The sequence below is a fragment of the Strongylocentrotus purpuratus genome, unplaced genomic scaffold, assembly GCF_000002235.5.
Source record: "Strongylocentrotus purpuratus isolate Spur 01 unplaced genomic scaffold, Spur_5.0 spur5_scaffold_17, whole genome shotgun sequence".
NCBI classification, from domain to species: Eukaryota; Metazoa; Echinodermata; class Echinoidea; order Camarodonta; family Strongylocentrotidae; genus Strongylocentrotus; species Strongylocentrotus purpuratus.
In genome coordinates, this window is record NW_022145602.1 from 25467660 (window position 1) to 25492175 (window position 24516).

General features: G+C 34.6%; 1 protein-coding gene across 1 annotated transcript; it reads left to right on the plus strand.

Moving 5' to 3' along the window:
- The first annotated feature begins 2716 nt into the window (after positions 1-2716).
- Positions 2717-23336, plus strand: LOC115924958. Its single transcript, XM_030987966.1, has 6 exons — positions 2717-2738; positions 18743-18931; positions 19943-20134; positions 20772-20957; positions 21778-21928; positions 22465-23336. The coding sequence occupies exons 2-6, from the start codon at positions 18784-18786 to the stop codon at positions 22655-22657; spliced, it is 870 nt and encodes a 289-aa protein (XP_030843826.1). The 5' UTR covers positions 2717-2738; positions 18743-18783; the 3' UTR covers positions 22658-23336.
- Positions 23337-24516: the final 1180 nt, after the last annotated feature.

Genomic DNA, 24516 nt, shown 5'->3' on the forward strand with positions numbered 1-24516 from the left:
TCCTCGGATCTGATTCATATGCAGGCGAGGTACAGGTCAAACTAGCGGATTGCAGTTGGGCTCTACTGTATGATTGATATTATTAGTTTGAACTATAATGATCAGCATATTTCAACTTTGGTGATATCAAATATTGGTGGGATGTCTATGAATATGGCAACGCGACTAGTATGACACAAGTGACGAGCTGTATTTACAGATTGTTACGCAACAAAAGCTACTCGTTTGCTTCAGTGTCAAAGAGATACCAAGCATTTATCGGATGCCACAAACCAGGTGAGGCGTTGGACTCTGTATGTTGATTGGTCTTAGGAAACATGACGTGAACCAAATAACTATACAAACAAAACTCCATCTTAGTGTTGGGTAATGGCAACATAGACACAAAACTAAACATTATATACGTTCGTACGGTTTGTTCCTGAAACCCGTCGAGCTGTTTACGCTTTGTGATTATGATGTTTCATAAAGTCATGGAAGTATAGTGGGGATCTCTATTTCGGCGCACTCTTATTTTATTTCAAATTGACAAAGATATTTTTTCTATTCCTGTAGTGATCCATGTTCTCATCATCATTTGTTATGAAGTGTGTCTAAAGTTTTGTCAGATTTAAGCAAGACAAATATCATGTCAATATTAAAAGGCATCCAAGTTATTTTGACAATGCGGTTCGGGACTTTTTTAGGTAAGAGGAAGGAAAAAGGCTCTTTGAGTCAGCTTCGTATTTAAAAAAGGGTAAGAACTTTCAGAATTTGGGTCTTTTTATCGTTTCCACTGTTTTGCGTTCGACTCCACTTGTTCTCTAAAATTATTTCTGACCACAGAAATATGATAAATCCGAAAGATGTAGGTCGGTCCATTATCTCTTTACTTGCGCAATACGCAATATATTTATGATTGAATGTTGCTTACGCGAAGGTTGGCCAATAAAATACCCCTTATGTTCAATTCATAACAATCTGCTTCAGTGCAATCCATGTAATCGTATTTTAAAGAACTGTAAAAAGTGGGCCTCGGGAAAGACGCATAGTCTTGTCATAGTACAGCCCCTTAATAACGCTTAAGTCTTATTTAACTCTAGTGTAGTTTGCAGTTCTTGTTATTACAATTCATGAAGCTTTAAAGATATTATGTCCCTTTTCCATCCAACATCAAATTATGTCGAACTTTGCAGGTATTATGAATGTGTAATGTGTTTCCTATCTGTGAAATTTAAAAGTAATCAGTGTCCTAAAATTTAAATTATGCAAGGAAACCCGTTTACTTGCTAGAAATCACTGTCAGAAACTTTTGAGTGACCGACTGACTTTGTTGTTCTTTGGTAATAACATACATAAAATGAGCTCTAAAGGGTAGGCCTACATGAGCATGTGTCTACATCAATAACCCACTTCCTGTAATGGCCAAAATTAAACTGACGGAATCTTTGTGCAGCACAAAACGTACGACCATTCGGTACAATGTTCTGACAATCAGACTATTACTTACTAACTTGGTAGCACTTAAGTCGATTTGACAACTAATAGTCGTTATTTTCCCACATAAAGACGTTTCAAGCCACCCCTTTTTTTTTAGCGAAGTTCTAAATTAATATATATTTTTAAATTTCGTTGGAAATAAACTTTTCATTTTTGGCCTTCAAATGGGACATAGTACCATCTGTCTCTAGGTATGTCAGTTTAATTACAGAGCAGTTTGGTCTTTGCATAGTCTCACATGGAATATTACTAATGTTACTCACAACGACTGACCAGGGTTTGCGCCTCAAAAACTAACTCCAATGTGACGGAATAAGGGGTATTCGTCTCATCCTCAATCGATCGCCCACTATTAGTTCTTGCGATGAGTGCAGCTTTGTTTGGTTGCCAGAAGTCGGCAATGAGCTTAATTCACTTGAGTGAAGTTTGCAGGAACAGTCTCTACTTTGTCACTTTATTACAATTCATGAAACCTTAAAGGTAAAGACCAGTTATGGTCATGCGATTGCATTGTAAAAGAAACGTTGTGGAATCGATCAGAAAAGGTTGATCATCTAGCATCTAGCATCTGCAAGGTTCTGGAATCATCAAAATGATAAGAAATTAGGCCCGTTCTTCGTAAAGTTACAAGCACTATACACAGAAAGATGTATATGGGACTACCCTATATCTCTTACAGACCATGAGAGAAACAAATTTACCAAATATATGAATTAGTAGGCGGTTTCCCGGCAAATTTTTTATCACCATGTATTAGTCAAAACATATTCTTTCACATGATTGGTAATGAGAGCTTCCATTTCATTTTTTGAAATTGGGGCGTTTCCAATACTGGTCTTTACCTTTAAACAAAGTCTATCTTCGTCTGTCTGTAGCTGTTTCAGCTAAACTACAGAGCAGTATGTTGGAATATCATTCTCGCAGTTCAGATACTGTTACTTACGGTTACTGACCAGGGTTTGTCTCATCAGGTATTCGTCTCATCCTCGGATCTGATTCATATGCAGGCGAGGTACAGGTCAAACTAGCGGATTGCAGTTGGGCTCTACTGTATGATTGATATTATTAGTTTGAACTATAATGATCAGCATATTTCAACTTTGGTGATATCAAATATTGGTGGGATGTCTATGAATATGGCAACGCGACTAGTATGACACAAGTGACGAGCTGTATTTACAGATTGTTACGCAACAAAAGCTACTCGTTTGCTTCAGTGTCAAAGAGATACCAAGCATTTATCGGATGCCACAAACCAGGTGAGGCGTTGGACTCTGTATGTTGATTGGTCTTAGGAAACATGACGTGAACCAAATAACTATACAAACAAAACTCCATCTTAGTGTTGGGTAATGGCAACATAGACACAAAACTAAACATAATATACGTTCGTACGGTTTGTTCCTGAAACCCGTCGAGCTGTTTACGCTTTGTGATTATTATGTTTCCTAAAGTCATGGAAGTATAGTGGGGATCTCTATTTCGGCGCACTCATATTTTATTTCAAATTGACAATGATATGTTTTCTATTCCTGTAGTGATCCATGTTCACATCATCATTTGTTATGAAGTGTGTCTAAAGTTTTGTCAGATTTAAGCAAGACAAATATCACGTCAATATGAAAAGGCATCCAAGTTATTTTGACAATGCGGTTCGGGACTTTTTTAGGTAAGAGGAAGGAAAAGGGCTCTTTGAGTCAGTTTCATATTTCAAAAAGGGTAAGAACTTTCAGAATTTGGGTCTTTTTATCGTTTCCACTGTTTTGCGTTCGACTCCACTTGTTCTCTAAAATTATTTTTGATCACAGAAATATGATAAATCCAAAAGATGTAGGTCGGTCTATAATATCTCTTTACTTGCGCAATACGCAATATATTTGTGATTGAATGTTGCTTACGCGAAGGTTGGCCGATAAAATACCCCTTATGTTCAATTCATAACAATCTGCTTCAGTGCAATCCATGTAATCGTCTTTTAAAGAACTGTAAAAATTGGGCCTCGGGAAAGACGCATAGTCTCGTCATAGTACAGCCCCTTTAAGGCTTAAGTCTTATTTAACTCTAGTGTAGTTTGCAGTTCTTGTTATTACAATTCATGAAGCTTTAACGATACTATGTCCCTTTTCCATCCAACATCAAATTATGTCGAACTTTGCAGGTATTATGAATGTGTAATGTGTTTCCTATCTGTGAAATTTAAACGTAATCAGTGTCCTAAAATTTAAATTATGCAAGGAAACCCGTTTACTTGCTAGAAATCACTGTCAGAAACTTTTGAGTGACCGACTGACTTTGTTGTTCTTTGGTAATAACATACATAAAATGAGCTCTAAAGGGTAGGCCTACATGAGCATTTGTCTACATCAATAACCCACTTCCTGTAATGGTCAAAATTAAACTGACGGAATCTTTACGCAGCACAAAACGTACGACCATTCGGTACAGTCTGAAAATCAGACTATTTCTTACCGACTTGGTAGCACTTAAGTCGATTTCACAACTAATAGTCGTTTTTTTCCCACTTAAAGACATTTTAAGCCCCCCTTTTTATGGAACTTCTAAATTAGTATTACCTTTTAGATGCCGTTGGAATTTAAACTTTTCATTTTTTGGCCTTCATTGTCTAGCACCGTCTGTCTCTAGGTATGTCAGTTTAAGTACAATGCAGTTTGCTATTTGCATAGTCTCATATTAAATATTACTAATGTTACTCACAACGACTGACCATGTTTTGCGCCTCAAAAACTAACTCCAATGTGACGGAATAAGGGGTATTCGTCTCATCCTCAATCGATCGCCCACTATTAGTTCTTGCGATGAGTGCATCTTTGTTTGGTTATCAGAAGTCGGCAATGAGCTTAATTCACTTGAGTGAAGTTTGCAGGAACAGTCTCTACTTTGTCACTTTATTACAATTCATGAAACCTCAAACAAAGTCTATCTTCATCTGTCTGTAGCTGTTTCAGCTAAACTACAGAGCAGTATGTTAGATTATCATTCTCACAGTTCAGATACTGTTACTCACAGTTACTGACCAGGGTTTGTCTCATCAGGTATTCGTCTCATCCTCGGATCTGATTCATATGCAGGCGAGGTACAGGTCAAACTAGCGGATTGCAGTTGGGCTCTACTGTATGATTGATATTATTAGTTTGAACTATAATGATCAGCATATTTCAACTTTGGTGATATCAAATATTGGTGGGATGTCTATGAATATGGCAGCGCGACTAGTATGACACAAGTGACGAGCTGTATTTACAGATTGTTACGCAACAAAAGCTACTCGTTTGCTTCAGTGTCAAAGAGATACCAAGCATTTATCGGATGCCACAAACCAGGTGAGGCGTTGGACTCTGTATGTTGATTGGTCTTAGGAAACATGACGTTAAAAAAATAATTATACAAACATTAATAAAGGTAGACTCATTCTAGTCGACATTAAAACATATTTATAAACAACAAAATGTGTTTCTTTTTCGAACCAAAGGTCTATTTTTTATAATAAATCTTGCTATTAATATTAGGTTGCAGTAATTGGTATAAACTCCTGAAATATAGGCATTGAGAAAAACGATTCGTTATATAAATAAACCATTTGTTATCAATAAAATAAAACGTATGAAACGTATAAAACATAATTTTTTGCATGATTGAATTACATGTCCACCTGTCCACTTTTTGGGTGCATCCTCAATACAGTTTAGGATAACGGGTACGTCGATCCATTTTAAAAGGTAATTTGTTGTTGTTTTTGTTGTTTTTCTGTTTTATTTGGCGTCTGTTTTTGGATTTGTTCTCGGGCCGCATGACCCTTGTTATCAGTTGTCTCAGGAGATTCAATGGTTTTTGACACAGTTTCAATCAAAAAAGATTATTTCCTTTTTTTACCAATGTTAGTGGTAGCCATTTATGTGTTGATGTCATCACAGAGACGAGATAGGAATGGAACTTATGCTTGAAATTTACTTGCGATACCAGTTACGATTTAATGAAAGTAAGGATTGGTAAAATCAAAAGCAAATATTTGCTTGAAGGTTCCGTCATCTTTCACGTCATTCGATCATTGAAGCCGTCTATTTCGGAAGAAGGTCTGCTGATTTACAAAGCTTCTGCATATTTCTCACTATTCCATTCTCAAAAAACTGCGACTAATTGCACTTTTAAACGGCTTTCCCTATCTCTTATTTTGTGTCACTTTCAATTTGTATTAATATGTGTTGCTGAAAGGTCTGCTGTTGTCGCAATCTTAAACTGCCTTGAAAGTTATGGAGCACCTTGAAGAGGATTTGAAACAGTTTTCCAGTTTATTTTTAAATTCAGGCTTCCTTTAAAAAATAACATGATTATTATTCATTTATGTTGTTATCGTCTCATACCCACCTATTGGACTTACACCCCCCCCCCAACAACAACAACAACGAAATAGCCAAAAACGCTGTTTTGAATCGAAATACATGAAAAACAAAGCTTTTTGTATTAATTGTTCTCATCAGACAAAATATTTCGTGCTGGTATATGGAATTTTTCGGACTTGGAGTATTTGTAAGTGTGTGTTTTTGCTCGAATATATTCGAACTCGTTTTTTTAACCCCTGATTTAATATCCGCAACTGATGTAGCAATAAATAGAGTAATTGCACCATCAGCATACATCATAACTTCCCGATTCTTCACATAGAACGAGAACACAACAGTGCATCGACCTCTTTCATAAGGATAGTCAATGAATCATTCCCTCCCTAATAATTATATTACTACATTACGGGAAAGCGTATCGATGGTCTATAGTGTCAGATACCTTTTCAAAGTTAAAAAAACACAATGCCAGCCAAACTAATGTGCTTTACTAAAACCCATTGTCCTTCAATCAGGACACGCAGAACGTCATCTTCTGGAACATTTTTCAATTAGCTGGCCATTGACTGATTTTCAAGCATTTTCAGTATCATTGGAGTAATTGATACTGGCCTTAATTTGAGATAATAATACTCATTTTTTATATAGCGCTTATTACAATCACTAAGCGCTTCCAAACTTTGAGATTATTAACCCGGCTTTAGCTGTGCTGTCTTTACGGCGCTCTAGCATTTCAAGGAATTTATTCCTGCCAGTTTCCCATTTATGTCACCTGGGTTGAGTGTGGCAAATGTAGATCAATGTCTTGCCAAAGGATATTAGTGCCGCGGCGGGTCTCGAACCGCGAACCTTGTGAGCGACTGTCCGGCGACCTAACCACTTGACCTTGGCACCTCCCCCTTCAAAATTGGGGTATCATTTGATTGTAACCACTCTAACGCTACTTATCGTTTACTCAAGGGGAATAATAATCATATAAATCATAAGATGCGCGCTGCAGCTTCGAGAATTTTGATACAAATATTACCAAGGATGCAACCCAGTGTACATTTATGATATGTATTTTATCAAGGACCGCAATGTAAACATGTTTGGACTTAACTTGGATTTGCGAAGTCTCCTGATTCAATTAATAAGACTGTGATCATCTATCCCATGGGTGTAGCATTCTATATATACCTTTCACATTGTCGGTATATTAGTAAGCGCTTCTATGGATTCGCCGTTTCCATTGATGCTGGCGGATGATCTAATAGCTTGCTTAACCCTAATAAGGCCATAATTTCTCCGATTGCTCGGAAACGCATATGGATGGCGCACCGCCGCTCGCTGACTTTTTTCTTTCGAGTCTTGCGCATCTTTAAAAAAATAAAAATGAAAATCGAACCAATAGTTACAAGGTGACGTAACCTTTTGTCTTTGCATGTCAGCCCGAAAATCGCTCATTTTTGTGATTTGAGTACAAAACATATGGAAATGTCATTTTTCCTAAAACTTGGTTTTGGGGTCTTGTTTAACGTTTAGGTGGTTGTTTTTGGAGTCAAAATAGTTGAATTGTAGTAAGAAATGAAATAAAACAACAAAAACAATAAAATACTTAAGTTAAAAAACAAGAAAATACTTAAAAAATTATAAAAACAAGAGATAACATAAGGAATAAGCTAGCTCTTCAGATTTGTTTGTTTGTCTTTTTTATTCCAATTGGTCTAATAAAGATATGTAGTGGAAAAGAATGCCCAAATATGAATAATATATGATTTATGGACAAAAATGTGATGTTATGACTTTCTTTGCATAAATTACCATAAATATGCAAATAAGTGATTTAAAAAAAAAATTGAAATTATCATATTAGTCTAGCGTGCATATTTTCGCGGAGATCGGCCGCTTCACGGCCGAGATCTTAAAGGGGGGGGGGGGGCATAATGCCCCCCCCCCCCACGGCCGTACTAAGACCTCAAATAGCCCGGCCTTTTTAGGGTTAAGGTTTTATCGGATACACAATTGTCTGTTAAGCTTAATATTATTAAAATCACCCGGAATGTATGCTTCTTTACCATTACTAGTTGTTTGTGTCATTTATAGATGTTAGATATAAAGAGACAGCACTAGGATTTGTCAGATAATCTTTAAAATCTGAGGATACAAAACTATCATATTTGAGCAATGAAGTAATGGCTCTGGTACATGAGTTAAAGGAGCTACACAAAGAAAATTCACTAACAACTCATAATTAGAACAAATTACATATGGATGGGAAGATTTTCTCTTGAAAAACACGAACAATTTGCTGAGAAATCATATAGATATCATGGAAAGGCGTAAATGCAATTTGTCAAGACCCTCCTTAGACCCCCAAACGCCCCTGAACGTAAGTCAAATACACAAGCGTAGCGAGCTCTGAATTGTGACGTCACACACTGGACGAACAGCTTAGTGCCGTGTAGCAATATGCAGCTAGCCAGCCGTGTCCCGTATGTGACGTCACAAATATTGACGCTCCACAGAGGACCGCTGAAGGCAGAAAATCTGGATCTTAAAACGTTTTTGTGAGTTGATTAATTTTGATTATTCGTGTGGCTACTTTAATGGAATGATTATTAAATTCATTTGCAATTGTCGTAGATCATCTACACAGTTATCATCATGTATAAAATACTTGTGAAGAGAACTAGTCATTTATTCAAAAGGTAACAGGGTTATACCAAGTATCCAACCAAAGTCAACATAATCATTGCTTCTGTTTCTACATTCTTGTTATTTTCCCCCCATATTTTTGTTAAATTGAGACTTGCACTTGTTCAATGTTGCCAATATTACAGTGACTTCATGAGTCTATGCATGAATGATATCACAGCACCCTCCTTTCAGCTTAATTTATCTTATCTCATAGTGTTTGCAATGAACAATAAACAACTCTGTTGGCCTCTGGATACGGTCCAATAAAACAACCTATAGTCACATATCACATTTAATCCCCCCTCCCCCTCTTCATTTGATTCAACTAGATCTAGAATCCTTTCAAGATAAAATGATTTTACTGCTTTACTTAAATCAGCAGTGAAACTTTGCAACCCTTGGCGGCACGAAAGTCTCATAGATTCAACCGGTGCCTCTTATATCAGTACATGTTGATACTGACAGTGCATTTATATTCTCATTCGGATGCATTGTACCCCTGTACGCGCGCGCAAAAAACACACTTTAATAAACATTGATATTTGTATCACATAAATAAGGAACTATCTGTTATCATGAGTTGAAATTGAGGTAAAGTAAAATCTTCATCATCATCATTATAATAACGATTGGGCGACGTTCTACACCTTTTTCCCGAACATTTGTCGTTAGCTTGGTCTCTGGGATATTAACTGTTGTGATTGGTTTGAACTTCGAAGCTCGACCAGTATGACTTACGTGTACAGCTGCAATTACGGTGTTGCACACCACCTAAGTTGTACGTTTTCTACAGAGTCAGTAACATATCAAGCATTCGTCGGATGCCACAAACAAGGTTAGGGGAAACATGGTTACCTAGAGTTAAAAAGACATCTATGTTTTGTTCTATTATCTAAAAATGTAAAATGTATATTATCTGTCAACATTTAATATATTCAGGTATTCATGACAACGATTAATATCCCATCACGATCTTAATTACAGAAAATTGCGAGGTATACTTTCTTGGTTTGCCCTATAAAATGTTTTGGTGTAATACCTAGCACATCGCAAGCAGCACCAATACAAACATGTTAAGTGCTTGACAAAAATTGATATTTTAACATTTGAACTATGGCTGTCATATGTTACAATGTAATCAGTATTCTTAAGCCAATGTCAATGCTGCTTTTCAACTATTTAATTTACAAGGGCAAACGGGCCGCTGAGATGTGTATAAAACCTGCAATAGGAAGTCCATTTTGGTGTTGGGTAATCAAACAACAGACACACAATTATAAATTATTTATATTCGTAGGGTTTTCTTTTGAAACTGTCCGTCCTGATGTCTACGCTATGTGATCATAAGTATTGGCTAAAGTCATGACAGTATAACAGAGATCTCTATTTCTGCACACTAAACATTTTATTTCAAATTGACAATAATATCCTGTTATGGTTTTTGTACTGTGTCATTGTTGTATCATTGTAAATATCAAGTGTGTCTAAAGTTTTGTAAAATTGAAGCAGAAACAACATCATATTAATATGAAAAGGCACCTATCTTATTTTGACAATGCGGTTCGGGCCTTTATTTTCGGGGGGGGGGGGGGACTATAAACAAACAAGATTGGAAGTGAAAGGGGCTCGATCTCAGACTATTTATAACAGCTTATTAAGTTTAATAGTGTATATCATTAATGACATAAACATGTAGAAAATGCACTAAAATCTGCAAAATAATTCGAAACATAACATGAATGAAACAATTTATTTAGCGACAGAAGAGTAAGAAAAATCAAAAACCCTTCTTAAAAGTTGAGTGAAAAGAGTTCATCTCATGGATAGTTATGATTTACCAAAATAAGGAAATTACAGAGCAAGTCGAGACACAAGAAAAAAAAAAAAAAAAAAAAAAAACAGACTGACATTTTTAACGTGGATATAGAAAATATAAACACAAATGGTTTAATGTAACTTTTAATAAGAATTTAACATTTATTTTTCCCTTAAACAAATTATTCTCATATTAAACTTTAAGGCTCTTAAAAAAGATATAGGTTGCTTTAAGCAGTTAACATTTGTTTCATATACAACATCGTGTGAGGAATGTGCGGTACAGTAAGTTATTTTGTAATTTACACAAGTAATCGTTAAAATTGTTGAATTCGTGCGCACTTATTTCGTCATTGCATTGTTCGCGAAAGTAGAGTTATCAAGTGGCATCTCCATTAATTTCGAGCAGCACAATAGTGAATATTGAATTTCATGCCTGCAGTTTGAACAATAATTATCAGCCTTGAACCTTTATATTTGCGGTATGTAATGATTTACAACCCATGTAATATGAGAACATCGCGTGTACTATTCATTATTAGACACACTTTAATGGTTTTTGATTGGGAGGGTCTAAATAATATCATACCACAAACAGAGATACTAAAAATCATCATATTATTCAAAATTCAAACAAGTTGTTCACTAGCGACAAACGAATTATAGTGAATATCGTTGAGAAATGGGAGTTACTGAATTGAACGACAAATTATAAAATAATTATTAAATGTTTGGTCTGCTAGATGTGATAGGGCACATTAAAAATATAATAATGTGTGATTTAGGGTTCCAGCAACCTTAACATTTATCAGGCAAGCTTTCATCAACGTTTGATGACTTTCTCAAGGTAAATGATTCTTTGAACAGTTTATCGTTGTCTGCTTCATCGAGAACACTGGAGCAATGATAAGTGACAGAGACTAGCCATAGTCTCTACAGGATTAAACATTTTGACCCGGATGGATTCTGTCACCTTTCCTGACCAGAAGTGTGTTTCAAAGTCAATATTATCCCATCCAATATCGTTTTCATTATGAACGTGTTCTACTACCGATGGTTGAGATGGATTGCTTAATCTGAGGGATCTTGTGTGTTCTTTCAATCAACCCTTCTATGTTATCCATGTCTCTCCAACATAGTAATTGCAAAAATCAGTGCGTGTTATCTTGCAGACAATACCTGTTTTTTCTTCTGTAGGTGATGTATCCTTTGCATGAAATAGCCTCGGGGCGTTTGGTATTCTAAAGACAACGCCGATGCCCTTGCTATTAGGAAAGCTCGTTTAAAGCGTGAAGCTTGTTGTATTTAAAAAAAAGGAGGGCTACACGGTGTCTTTATTCCTTCTTTTTTCTTAAAATTGATTATGAAAGGGTTTTCTGCAAATATATTGTTTATAAATTTGAAATATCATGACGTAACACCACATCGATTGTGGCAATTTCACCATTTGCACACCAAAACATGCACATTTGGTACAGTGTCAGTAAAACACCAAGCAACCATCGGATGCCACAAACCCGGTGAGACGTTTAACCGAAGCTAGCTACATCTAGTGAATAGTTAACAAAGTCTCGTACATGCATGTATGCTTATTAAATTGCTACCACTTAATCGGTATGTCCATTAAGATCACTCGGCATTTGAATGAAATTAATGTTTCGTTCCATGTCATAATTTGTTTTCATGTAATTGCTTTGTCACATTCAAATTATCGTAAAAATAATATATATATATATACATATACAAAGTATTTCAAAGATATTAAACTATTTGCGATAGAAGATTGTATTATATTGGTGTTCAAAATGGTTCTCATGAAGCTGATCGAGACTGAACAAAACATCATTCCCTCGATAGGCGCCTAAACTAAATTCCGTCGTTCAAGAATGTACAAATGGCAAACGGGTGATCGTGCAGAGAGGCGAAACAAAGCCACCGAAGTGTTGACCCTAAGAAATCCACACTCGTTAATATATACAATACGATATGTAACAAAAAATGTCTTTTAATAAAATAAAAAAATTCAGTGCCAGTCACCGACACACAAAAAAAATACTGAGCTTTACAGCTTTACGTTCATTGTAAAACAGATATTGGAAGGAATAATGAGATAATTTGATTTGACGAAAAATTGTCGATATTAATCAAAGATGCTACTGTTTGTATTTTGGCTAATTGCAGAGTGACTGGCCTGAGAATTGTTTGTTGTTGTATTAAAGTAGAATACTGAACTATTTTTCATGTTTTACGTAGCCTTCACATTGCAATTATTTGCAGTATATGCCGGATTGCCGGAGTATGCCGGATTGTATTAGTGGATCTAAATAATAGCCTTGTCCGCCTACTCTTTTCCACACAATGTCTTATATTTAAAAAAATAGTGGATAAAGTGTGTTTATTATACTGTTTTCAGAATTTGATGAAATATCATGAAGCACGTTATCATTTTCATTTTCGTACTCTTTACTGCAATCATTGTAGTTGAGGTTTTTTTCTTCTTCAAATGAGATGATTATGCTCTTAGTTATTCAATAAATATTTTAACTTTAACATACCATGACGATTCGATCTGCTATATGTCGTGCTTTCATCAGAAGCTTGAAGTTGTGATCATTAAGATCGTATATAATATTCTCTACCCTTCAATTTCGACTTCATCTGCATCAGAGTGTTCTTTCAATGATAATAAATATGATATATCAAGAAAAGGGAGGCATGATTTCACGTTGTAATTAACAAAACGTTCCATTTGTAGGCCATATCTCATTTGCATCTGTCCTAAAGTGATAGACAATACACAAATGTCATTCAAATATACCAGCGCGGTCAGTATGACGAAGATGTTCAGTTGCGATTATGGCATTTAACACCAAAGGCACGTTCGATTCATGGTCAAACAAATACCAAGCATTCGTCTGATGCCATAAACCAGGTGAGGCGTAGAATGAATATAAATGGTGTTGTAAAGAAGGCTCTTTCAAATATCATAATACTTATAAGAACTTATTTACTATTACATCCCTTACTGAAACGATTCATGGTCATGGATTGGGAAGACCTGTTAATTTGACCTTTGCGAATTTGTAGAAAAATAAGGGAGCGATTACCTTGTCGAGGGAAAATCAATTGGTGCTACGAAAGACTTTTCAAAGTAACGTTTTGTTCTTCTTTGTGGTCTGTTTTCTGTCCCACTGCCAGTTGTCCTCTAACATTAATTCTGATCACAGAAGTACGCTGAATAAAAAAGGTGTAGGTCAGTCCATTGCCACTTTTACTCAGTTGGCCTTGGAAACATCACTTAGGCCCACTTTCACATCAAAAAGACCATTTAAAGAAATCGTCGATTTTGTTTTACTCCCGATTACAACTATTTGACGTCAAAGTTTGCTCATACCGTTTTCGGGTTGAGTTGTGTGCAAGAATAACTCGCCGGTGCAATACATGCCTTGCAGAGTCACGTGACGAAAAACGGGCATCTCACCGAAAAATTGCTTTTGCAATGCAGTGTTTAAAAAAAAATACCCCAGAGGTAGGGTTTTCGATTTAGATTTATTGCGATTGGCAGTAGTTGCTATGTAACTTTTTGTGAAACACCGGAATTTGAGACAAACAGACGATTTTTGGTTGCGGTGTAAACGCAGCTCAAGTTTAGTAGACGATGACTAACTTTCAGACTGTGTTCAGCTCAAGTAATAAACAATGAACAGGTAAGAAACTAACAAGGTGAGATTAATGACTGTCTTTGTATGGATTCTCAATATACCATATAGATCTGATTGAGATTAACAACAAAGCGTTAATGTGTATGTAGATTCTAAATACTAGATAAGACCTAGATCTACTCCATGCACACAAGACATGAAGATTGACATTGACATTGAGATTAACAACAAAGCGTTAATTTGTATGTAGATTCTAAAACTAGGTGAGACCTAGATCTAGTTCTTGCACACAAGATCTAGATGTACATCCAGATGCATAGTCTGTAGGTGTAGATATGATCGACGTCTATCTTATACATAGGTTAGTTATATTAGGCCTAGGTTTGAAGTGTTAGCCTTACCAAGGAGTCTTCTACCTTTTTAATTGTTTAGACTTACTTTTAAGTCCTAAAGATTAATAGTTTTAGTACGAGGGGGTTTTAAAACGTAGACGAACCGTGGAGTTAAATCCTAAGTCTCGTAATTTATATCCCATATATATATATATATATATATATCATATTTAAAATTCAGGTTAAATTTTATATTTGTTCAGTCCAAAAATAGTTTTTGGCTGCGCTTGAATGCATGACATCATATACGGACAGTAAGATTGGCGATAAGTTGTAAGCCCTCACAGATTTATAGCTAGACGACAAACTTGTTTGAAGTTTAAGTTTTATACTCACCTTGAGTAATCCTCGATACTCAAATTAAGGTTAAGTCTAACAAAATATTTTAAATTCAGTTCTAGAAAAAGAGTAGCATTAGGGCTAGAGATACAAGAGGCACTCTTCATTTCTGCTGGACTCTCATCAGATTATATGAAAGGATATATCTACTGTATAATCGTATTGTTAATTTATCTCATGTCAAGATGTCACACCGAAAGATATTAGATTAAATTTGTTTAGGGCTTTTTTCTAATTTATGGGGATTGGATCTTTGAGGGTGATGTTCGATAGCTTATTTACACCTGGTTTTTTCCATTCGGGAAAAGGCGAGTGCATTAGACCCAAGTACACTTTATAATACACATCTGCCGAAAAGGCATGTGGCATAGTTTCCATCTAATATTAAATGATAAATGATAACAGTAGAATACACGATTTGCATAAAGGAAATATGATACATATAACTCCAATCCCGACTTTTCACTGGCTTTCAATGCACAACAAATTAAATCTAAGATCATGCTCCTAACATTCAAAGCTTTTTAACATGTTCTAGCTCCGGCAAGCTTCACTGCTTTATTTTCTCCCGCTTTGTTCACTTCTTCCCTTAGACTAACATCCACGTCCCATGCACGCCTTGACCAGACGCCAGGACCCCGCCCATGCACTCTATATGGAGATCACGCCTTCTCTTCGAATCGCACCAAAACTCTGGAATAATCTACCTACTGACGTCCGTGATGCCCATTCCCTTAACTCATTTCACTGTACAGTGAATTCAATACTTTCTCGTCCGACTTTACCTCTCTGTGCAAAGTGATATTAAATGCTCGATTATGTTAATCGTATTAATGCAGCTTTATTGTATAGGTTGTAGATCGTTATTATGATTTCATTTTGTTAAAAGTATATTTGTTGTATCTTAGAACAAAGCTAATTATGATAGTTATTTATATTATCATTATGATAAGTAGTAGTATCAGTAGTAGTAGTATCAGTAGTATTAGTATTAGTAGTAGTAGTAGTAGTAGTAGTGTGTGCATAGCAATACAACTTATTATGTACCGCACTATATAAGTATCGCTTAGTAATGTTCTTGTAATGAAGCATATTTCCATTGAACTCGAACAGTTTGGATGATCGTTTTTACATTTGCAGAAACAAGAAATAGTTAATTATTTCTATTTACAATACCATAACTTTAACAGCTATTTGTTCATGCTATGCGATAGGTTTTCGAATTCAGATAAACACCATCTGTGAGATGAAAAGGTGAAATGCAGGGTACTGCATCTGCTAAAATATTAGTTTTGTGTATAATATTATAACTAAAGAAGGAAATACACCAACTATTATACAATGCAACTAGAGGATCTGAAATGAATATGGTTCTCCAAGACAATTTCGAGGAGCGTACCTCAGTATCAAGATTGTATGATTCGATAGCTTTAACCATTACCAAAAATAGACGAATGGCATAAATATTTTAGATATTTGTCTTTTACAATCCGTATAATTCTTTAAAAGGGACATCTTTGGCTGAAGTGTTCCATATAAATTATAAGATACTCACTTGTAAGAACAAAAATGTATTCCAGTCACATATTTGAACAGTCAAAGAGCTAAAAAATAAAAAAATCTTCTGTCCCTTTTCAATACACAGCCACTTTTAATGTTATGTTCACTCAAAGTGTTTCGTTGTGATATAAATTCTTTAGAAGCCATCGACTAGGCAACTTAGTCACTATTGCCTATTAATGTGGTGCTTAAGAACACGCATTTTGGGGCTTAATACATTGATTTTTTCGTGTTTTTTTTTGTTATAATTATCCACCGGTTATTTGAGCATATGGAACGTATGGAATGTAAAGTTTGTAACGAAGTCGATACTTACCATGGCCCAAGAAATGATGGTGATTTCTGATCGTGAGCTTCACGTAATCATTGTTCAATATACGCTTGTACAAAATACTAGTGGACCATCTTCGACGTGTTGTCTGGTTTTCGCGTGTTTGTTCCCGGAGAGTCTCCGGACGCGCGGGTTCGGCTGCCAATGCCAGATATTTGTGTTTCTTTTGTCGGGGCTTGTTCGGTGCGCAACATTTTATGTTGCTCGTTGCTAGGTCGGGCAGACCTTGAGCTTGTTCGACCTGGCAACGGCAGACTGGTGTACGCTGAATGGGCATTGGCGGGGGAGACCCGGGGATCTGGCGCGGGCGGGTGGGTTTGATCGTCTCTGGTCTCTCTGGGAGCGGACATGTGCAGAATTTGATGCACGTCGTTGATGGTCCATCATTTCATTTATACTGGGAATCTCGCTCAACAAGCCTAGCTTTTCTGAGATTTACTTTTTCCCCTCTCAGTTAAATCAAGCAATATAAAATATTTTGTATAATTCTCAAAATTAAATGTACTCTGTAAACTTATTTAATTACGAACATACTTGTCAGTATTTCGTTAATTTTATAATTCATTTGTTCTATTATATATTGTATTATTGTATGGTTTATATATGTCATTTAATGTGTGGATATTTGAGTGGAAAATAAATCAAATCAATTCAAATCAAATCAAAATATTGTAATAATTACATTATTAGTATTAAAAGTGTAAGAAAAAGTCCGATATAACGTTGAGACATAATAAAGTTTCCCATTTTAAACTCATAACTGTGTTAAAGTCTGATGATATCTTTGGCAAAGGCAATGTAGAAAAAAGGCAATGATTGAATTGGTAAATGTATTTTGAAAATAGGTGACGTCATTGTTCTAAGGGAATGTATTGATACCCAAAACCAAAATACAACCATGCCTACCATGTTCTAAAGAACGTCTGTAAATCATCCCCACGATTGACCTATATCTCGAGCCCATTTTTTCTAGATTCCTTTGAAACAAAGGAGCAAGTCGATAATGGTAGAAAGTTGGCTCGACTTGTGGTATATGTTAACTAATATCGGTTAAACTTAAACTAAGATTCATTCTGTGTCAAATCACACCCTGGAAAAATTAGTGAAAATTAACGAATTAACAGGAAATTTATGTTTGAGAAATGAAGTAAAAGCTTGCAACGTTTTTGATCAAGTGAAAACGAAATTAAATGTAAAGATACACGCGATTCAAAATATTATATTGCAATTAACTACGCTAACATTTCCATTTTATATCTACAAATTTATTTTTGTTCTGCCTTTCTTGCCGTATTTCTTTCTTATCTTCTTCTTACTCTAGAATTGAAGCATATGGTCGTCTTATTTTTATTTTCGGACTTGGTTTAAACAAAACGTTGATATTGCTCAGCATATTGTGATTGTCATGTGTTCAGGAATCGTGAACAGAATTACAAAAATAAAGGAGTTCATTACTTTGTTGACAAAAGCTTAAAATGCAATATCATTTGAGAGGTTTTGATATTGGAGTATTGATCTTTTAATTTAAATTATATTTACCTTAGTTCTGATTTGTTCGAAATAAATTTCAGACTCTTGATGCGCTTTTCAAGTTTTAATTCCATGTTGATATGGATCTTCTAAAATATGAATGCAAAACAATTCTGTCAGGATATGAAAGTTCAATTATGCAATGTTTTTTATTTGTGTCATAATGAATTTTCTGTTGAGGCAGTTTTGTCTGTTTTGCTACTCTTTACGTGTCACGTTTCCCCGCTAAACACTCATGCTAACATGTTTGCACTCCCACAGCCTATTTCTGTTACAGCCATTCCAAGCTTTGAATGAATTATTGCTTGTCTTCACACTCTTCGTTTTATTAATTTTGTCATAATAATAATAATCATCTTTATAATCACGATGTATCTTTTTAATAATGAACATAACCTTCTTGACTTCAACTTACTTCTTAGCAATGAACCCCTGATCTACATATTTCAAATGATGGCAGGGTGACCAGTTTTTAAGGACGCGTGGTAGTTATATTTATGTCTATAAACCCATCTAAAGTATACATTTATTTACACTAAATTTAATGGCGTAAATAATCAAAATCACTTTATTCTATCAATTTGTTTGTTCTTTCAGGTTCAATAAAATGTGGTGCTCCATATATTCCTCATCATGCTATGGTGGAAGATCTCCGTTTGAATTACGACTTTGGTGACAGTGTGAATGTGAGGTGTAATACCAGTGATGCTATCTTCCCCCTTCAATGTCATAACAAAGGATTGTGGAGCGGGCCGCTTGCGTCTTGTCCCGAACCCGAACCAAAGAGTAAGGTTTCCTCTTAGTTCCTGTAAAAATATTGGTTTGGTTTGGTTTGGTTTTATTTTCCGTATAAAAATTCAATACATACAAGAATACAATTTACAAATAATACAAATCAAGAATTAAAAAACGGCTGGAAAGCTCTATTCAGAGTCATTATTAAAATGGCTCTGTTGTTCCTAGAGGTCCAGAAATAATCAAACATAGAAATAAAACACAAAATAGTACACAAATATAATATAACAAACGCACTATCTACAACCCCCTTCCAAACCCTCTATAACACATTATGAATACGATTGTTACCATCCCTCCCCCCTCCCCGTTTACACCAAAAGTTTATACATCAAAATCTAGCATCCATTCATTTAGGCCCTGTCGAAATAAATTGAGTGTGTTCGGTCTACGTAAGTTAATCGGTAATTCATTATATAATTTAGATCCGCGATAAAAAAATGTTCGTTTACAATAATTAGTTTTAGGTTTGGGCAAGACTAAGTTATCGATATTTCTTAGGGCATAATTGGTTTCTTTAAACCAATATAAGCTGATTCTGTTTTCAAAGGAAATATTACAGAAATGAATCATTAATCATTTAGTACCATTTTTAGAACATCAAAACCACAGCGTTTCATTACTTTTCATCAAATCCCTTTTATTGATGAATATAAATCAGACCTGCAATATTGTTCCATATGATCATATCCGTAAGTTATCTGGAATTTAATCATTATCATTTTTTTCATTTTAACTACGTTTATGTTTTACTGTCATACACTCTAAAAGGCTTAAATTTCCCTTTCAATATACAATCGCTATGCCAATGTTTTGCCAGTGTGATAAATACAAAAAGACTCTACAAAAGTCGTAAAAGTTATCGTGAGAGAGATTCCAATCCCCTGTTTATATACTCTTGTTATTAATTGTTCAAACGTTAATTTATCTAAAAACTAGTGCGATATGCATATTCGAAAAAATTCTCAAATATTTATCACCGCTTTTCATTTGTCCTCGCAGGTGCTCCATCAGTTGACTCTTGTACTGCCCCAGCAGTGCCAATTGATTCAACCATTCAGAATCTTCGTCTCTCATACAAAGACGGTGACAGGATGAACGTGACATGTAACGAGGGCCCTGAGTGGTTCGGCGTGACATGTGAGGATGGAATATGGACAGGCCAAAACATAGTGTGCCCTAATCCTGTCATAGGTATGCCAAACATACATTGAAATAACCCTAACGGTAAAAAAGCTACCGGTCGTATATTGATTTCAGCGAAGTGTTGGATCGAATCCCTATTGATGTCCTTTGAACACATCTATGCACATTTGTCTATCTCTGAACATGTATAAATAAGTGCGTGCCAATTACTGGGGCAACACGAATTAAAAGAAGAAGACTCAATTATTATTTATTTTTAACAACATTGATTAATAATAAATCGGTATTCAAACGCTTACACTAAATTGACACGAGAATGCAAGGTGATCTGACAATTTGAATTAACATTTTATATAGAGATTTAAAGCGCCCTTAAAAAAAGCTCATTCTGTCGTGTCTGTGGGGGGGGGGGGGAGAGGGGTGAGGGTGTAGGATAGTTTGTTCAACTCATGATTAGAGTCGCTTCGTTTTCGATCGAAACGTAGTTTAATTCTCAATAACCAAAGATGTGCGCTTTATTGGCAACTCATAGCGCTTGCAAGAGGCTTCCCTGAATATTTACTGTGCTGTAATGAATGTAAAGCCTTCGAAAAAAAAATTGATTTTGAATATTCTCCAACTTTCTTTGTTTGTACAAGTAAACTATAAATCAGTTTGTTCTTATTTAAAAATACTTCATTTGCAGAATGCAATCAACCGATCATCTCTGTCGACGCATACATTGGAAATGTTAAGCCTCGCTACAAGAATGGTGACCAAGTGAACATCACATGTAACGACGATTCTGTTTCTTTAATTTGGGAATGTCAACGAGATGGATTGTGGCGTGGGCCTCCCTTCGAATGCTCTCGTACTAATCCATCGCCTGAAGGTAATTATGCACCTAAACATATCCGATAAGACGGGATAATGTGGTACCACACTATGACACGATCTGGTATAATATCACATCATATACCAACTTATAAAGTAAACAATTTATCCTCTGAATGTGTAGTACTACTAGATGTATGTCATTTAGTAACTGCGCCTTTTACATGTAACATCAAGCTCTATGACCAAAATGTATCTCCACCTGAACAAATGAATAGATAGACTTCCCGCAAGCTCTTTACTACAATACATTTCTTATTTCAAAGATCAAATAAAGCATGATGAATTACAAGACCCAAAAGCATATTTACATGAGATGTAAAAGAAACGAAAAGTAAAAAGCGAAACAAGCGAAAAAGGGGTACTGCTTTACAAATTAAGCTTATCTCTTTGATTATTATGAATATTTGTGGAACAATTTACCTACTTGCGCTTATATTAATACCGTCTATAGTTTACCATCCGGACTATTCTATACATACATTTTTGTTCATGCCCACCTTGTTTTTATAATAATTGTTATCTTTAAACAAATATATATTTTGTGTACGGGGTCGCTAAAGTTATGTACGGATTTTGCTGCATGTTCGGTAAAAAATAAAGATATCTAAAATTAAAATACTGAAACAAATGTCAATGGAAATATGAGTACAAATACAAATGCAAATAATAAATAAAGAAAAGAAAAACAAAATACAATTACCGGTTTGAATATGAATACGAGTACAAATGCAAATGCTAAATACGAATATAAAGATATATCTTAATACACAAATTAATGCGGTCTTTGCTGATAACCAAATTACTTGTATTTCCAGGGCAACAACCTTCATCTCCGGGGCGCTTTACAAGACCTAATACTGAGCATGATGGAAGGGATTACTTTATCACCGGTCTTCTGGTTACAGCTGTCATCTTATTCATCCTTGTTCTGATGTGTATGGCTGTGTTTGTTATCTTCATGAGAAAGTAAGTAAATATTTTCATTATTGTTTTCTATTTATGCAAAATGTCTTTTATTGTATCAAGGCCGTGATTTAAAAAATACTTGTACCAAGCGTTTCGTCAAAACCAGGCAATGGGATGGTTTCATGATATCATTATTTTCATTTTACATTATACATATTGAAGACAAACCAAAGTATTTAACCACTAATGAACTCCGCTGTAAGAAAAGTCTCCACTATCTTTGTTCGGTCAGATAGTTTGACAAATAATGTTGAAATATTCAGGCAGTTTTTTTCTGTGATACGGTAAAGATAGATTGTTAAAAAAAAAAAAAAAGCGTAAAATTGGGAAGATTCTCAATAAATGCGTATAAACTTCGTAAAGATTTTCGCAGAGCCTAAGAATCAATTAGAACAGAAAAGAAAATGGTCATGCAATGCAACACTTGCATAAATAAATCAGACGTTTATAGTTTTAAATATAACGATCGAATTAAAATCAGAATAGAATTTTAAATCTCATTCCAATACATTTTTTTTCATTTTATAATCAAACAGTCGTGGGTACGATTTGGTAACATCATCGAAAGACGCTCTTCAAGATGAGAATGGATCTAGAGGACCCCTCCCTGACGTTCCTGAAGGATATGCTAACTACGTTGCTGGTGAACAGTCACTCTATGTCGAACCATATCTCAAACAAAATGGAGATCACATTCCAGCCTATGAAGTCTACGAAAAACCAGTTTGATTAATTTATCCTCGATAATGTAAACAGCTAATCACTATCAGTGTTAGATTCAGCGTGCTTTTCCTTTTCTGTACCATTCATGTTAATATTTTTTTTGGTTTAGTTTACAAAATGTTTAGACCAACCTGGGGCATGCACCTTCGCCTAATAATCTATGTATTAATTGTCAGTTGTTTTAATTTTAATACTATTTAATCTTTTAATGTAAGTTCTTACTAGCAGTTATTCCCTTCTGCTCACTAAATTATACGTATATTCAATATATAGAAAAGCTATACAATTTCTGTCCTCCCCAATGATGCATTAGTTATTGTCCTTAATCCAACACTGATTTGTTTTCTGCATATTTAAATGAAATGTATGTTTATTAGCGTTTTTTCTTTCTTAATTTCTCAAGTAAGAATATGAAAAGCCCAATTTTCTCTCGTGTATCAAATGTTTATTACTGAGATCAATTTAAGACGAGGTTAAACCTTTAACGCTTTACATACAATAGGTAGCAGATGTGTACAGTATGATTCTATATGTATTTCTTCATAATGTGAATACTTTTCTTTCTTCAACTTACATGTCCAGGTTATTATCAAAGTGTACGATATTCAACTCATTGATTACTCTAATACACATGGAAAATAAACAAAACAAAACTTCAACTTAGGAATACTAATTTCATTATTTTCAATCCATTTTTATTTCGAATTCATTTCGATTTCAATTTTCATTTCAGTCAATTCATGTAGCTTTACATATTTGTATATTTTACTAAGTAAAAACTAAATGTCCCTTTTTACAGCCCTTGTAAATTTGATGCGTTCTTGTTTTGTTCGTAAATCAAGAATAGTAGATGCCCTGGTTGAAATAACGCTTTGTTAATATGTTTAGATAAAAAGCTTTAATATGTCATATTCTCAAGAAAAATAAATCCATACAAATATATTTTTCACATGCTTTTTTTGTTTTGTTTAAGCATCATAAGCGTATTAATAATGTAGTTGTTAACGTCATGGATTTGTACCCCTATTATAAAAAAAAATCAGTGTTGTCCCTGTATTTTTGTATGTGATTTTTTTTGTAAATAAATAATAATAATAATAATAATAATAATGGTGGCTTCGTATACAGCGCACATGTTCGTCACGCTGTGACGATCCTGCCGCTGTCCCGATTATTAAGTTTGAAAAAAGAAATGCTATTATAAGTAAGTGACATATGTTCAATGAATTAAATATGACATATGTATATATATCCGGAACCGATAGGAAATAATTTGTGTACAAAACTACCTTGGATTTTTTATTCTGACTCGTTAAATATAAATGCATGCATACATCTATAACAATTACGATGAAGGTGCTGACAAGGATAGTGATAATAATGATGATAATTAAAATAATAATGTTAATGATGATGATAGTTATAGTAACAAAAGTAATGATAATTATGAAAATGGTACTAACACTGTTAATGACGATGGTAATTATAATAACAATAGTGATAATAAAAATGATAAACAACCGTAGCTCACAATCTCCTCATTTGTTTAACGGTGTATAAAATATAACGCAGTTTGTTTATAAAAGGTTCATTAATCATAAACAGGAGAAAACAGGATATATAAAAATCATGAAAACAATGATGATATTAATTATAACAATAATGATAAATTATAATAATACACACTTTTACTAATGTTAATGAGCATTATAAAAACAATTATAATAATAGTAATACAAATAATAATACTAATAATACAAATAATAATAATAATACGAATAAGAAGAATTAAAGAGGACTAAGAACATTTAATAAGAAAGTGGTTTATCTAATGATGTTCGGATTTTTATTCGTTAAACCTATAT

Bases quoted from the DNA above. Each gene is read 5' to 3' on its own strand.
- LOC115924958 (XM_030987966.1), top strand. From the start codon at position 18,784: ATGGTGGAAGATCTCCGTTTGAATTACGACTTTGGTGACAGTGTGAAT. The intron at 20,135-20,771 runs GTATGCCAAACA...CTTCATTTGCAG, and splicing joins GTGCCCTAATCCTGTCATAG to AATGCAATCAACCGATCATC. The intron at 21,929-22,464 runs GTAAGTAAATAT...ATAATCAAACAG, and splicing joins TTTGTTATCTTCATGAGAAA to TCGTGGGTACGATTTGGTAA.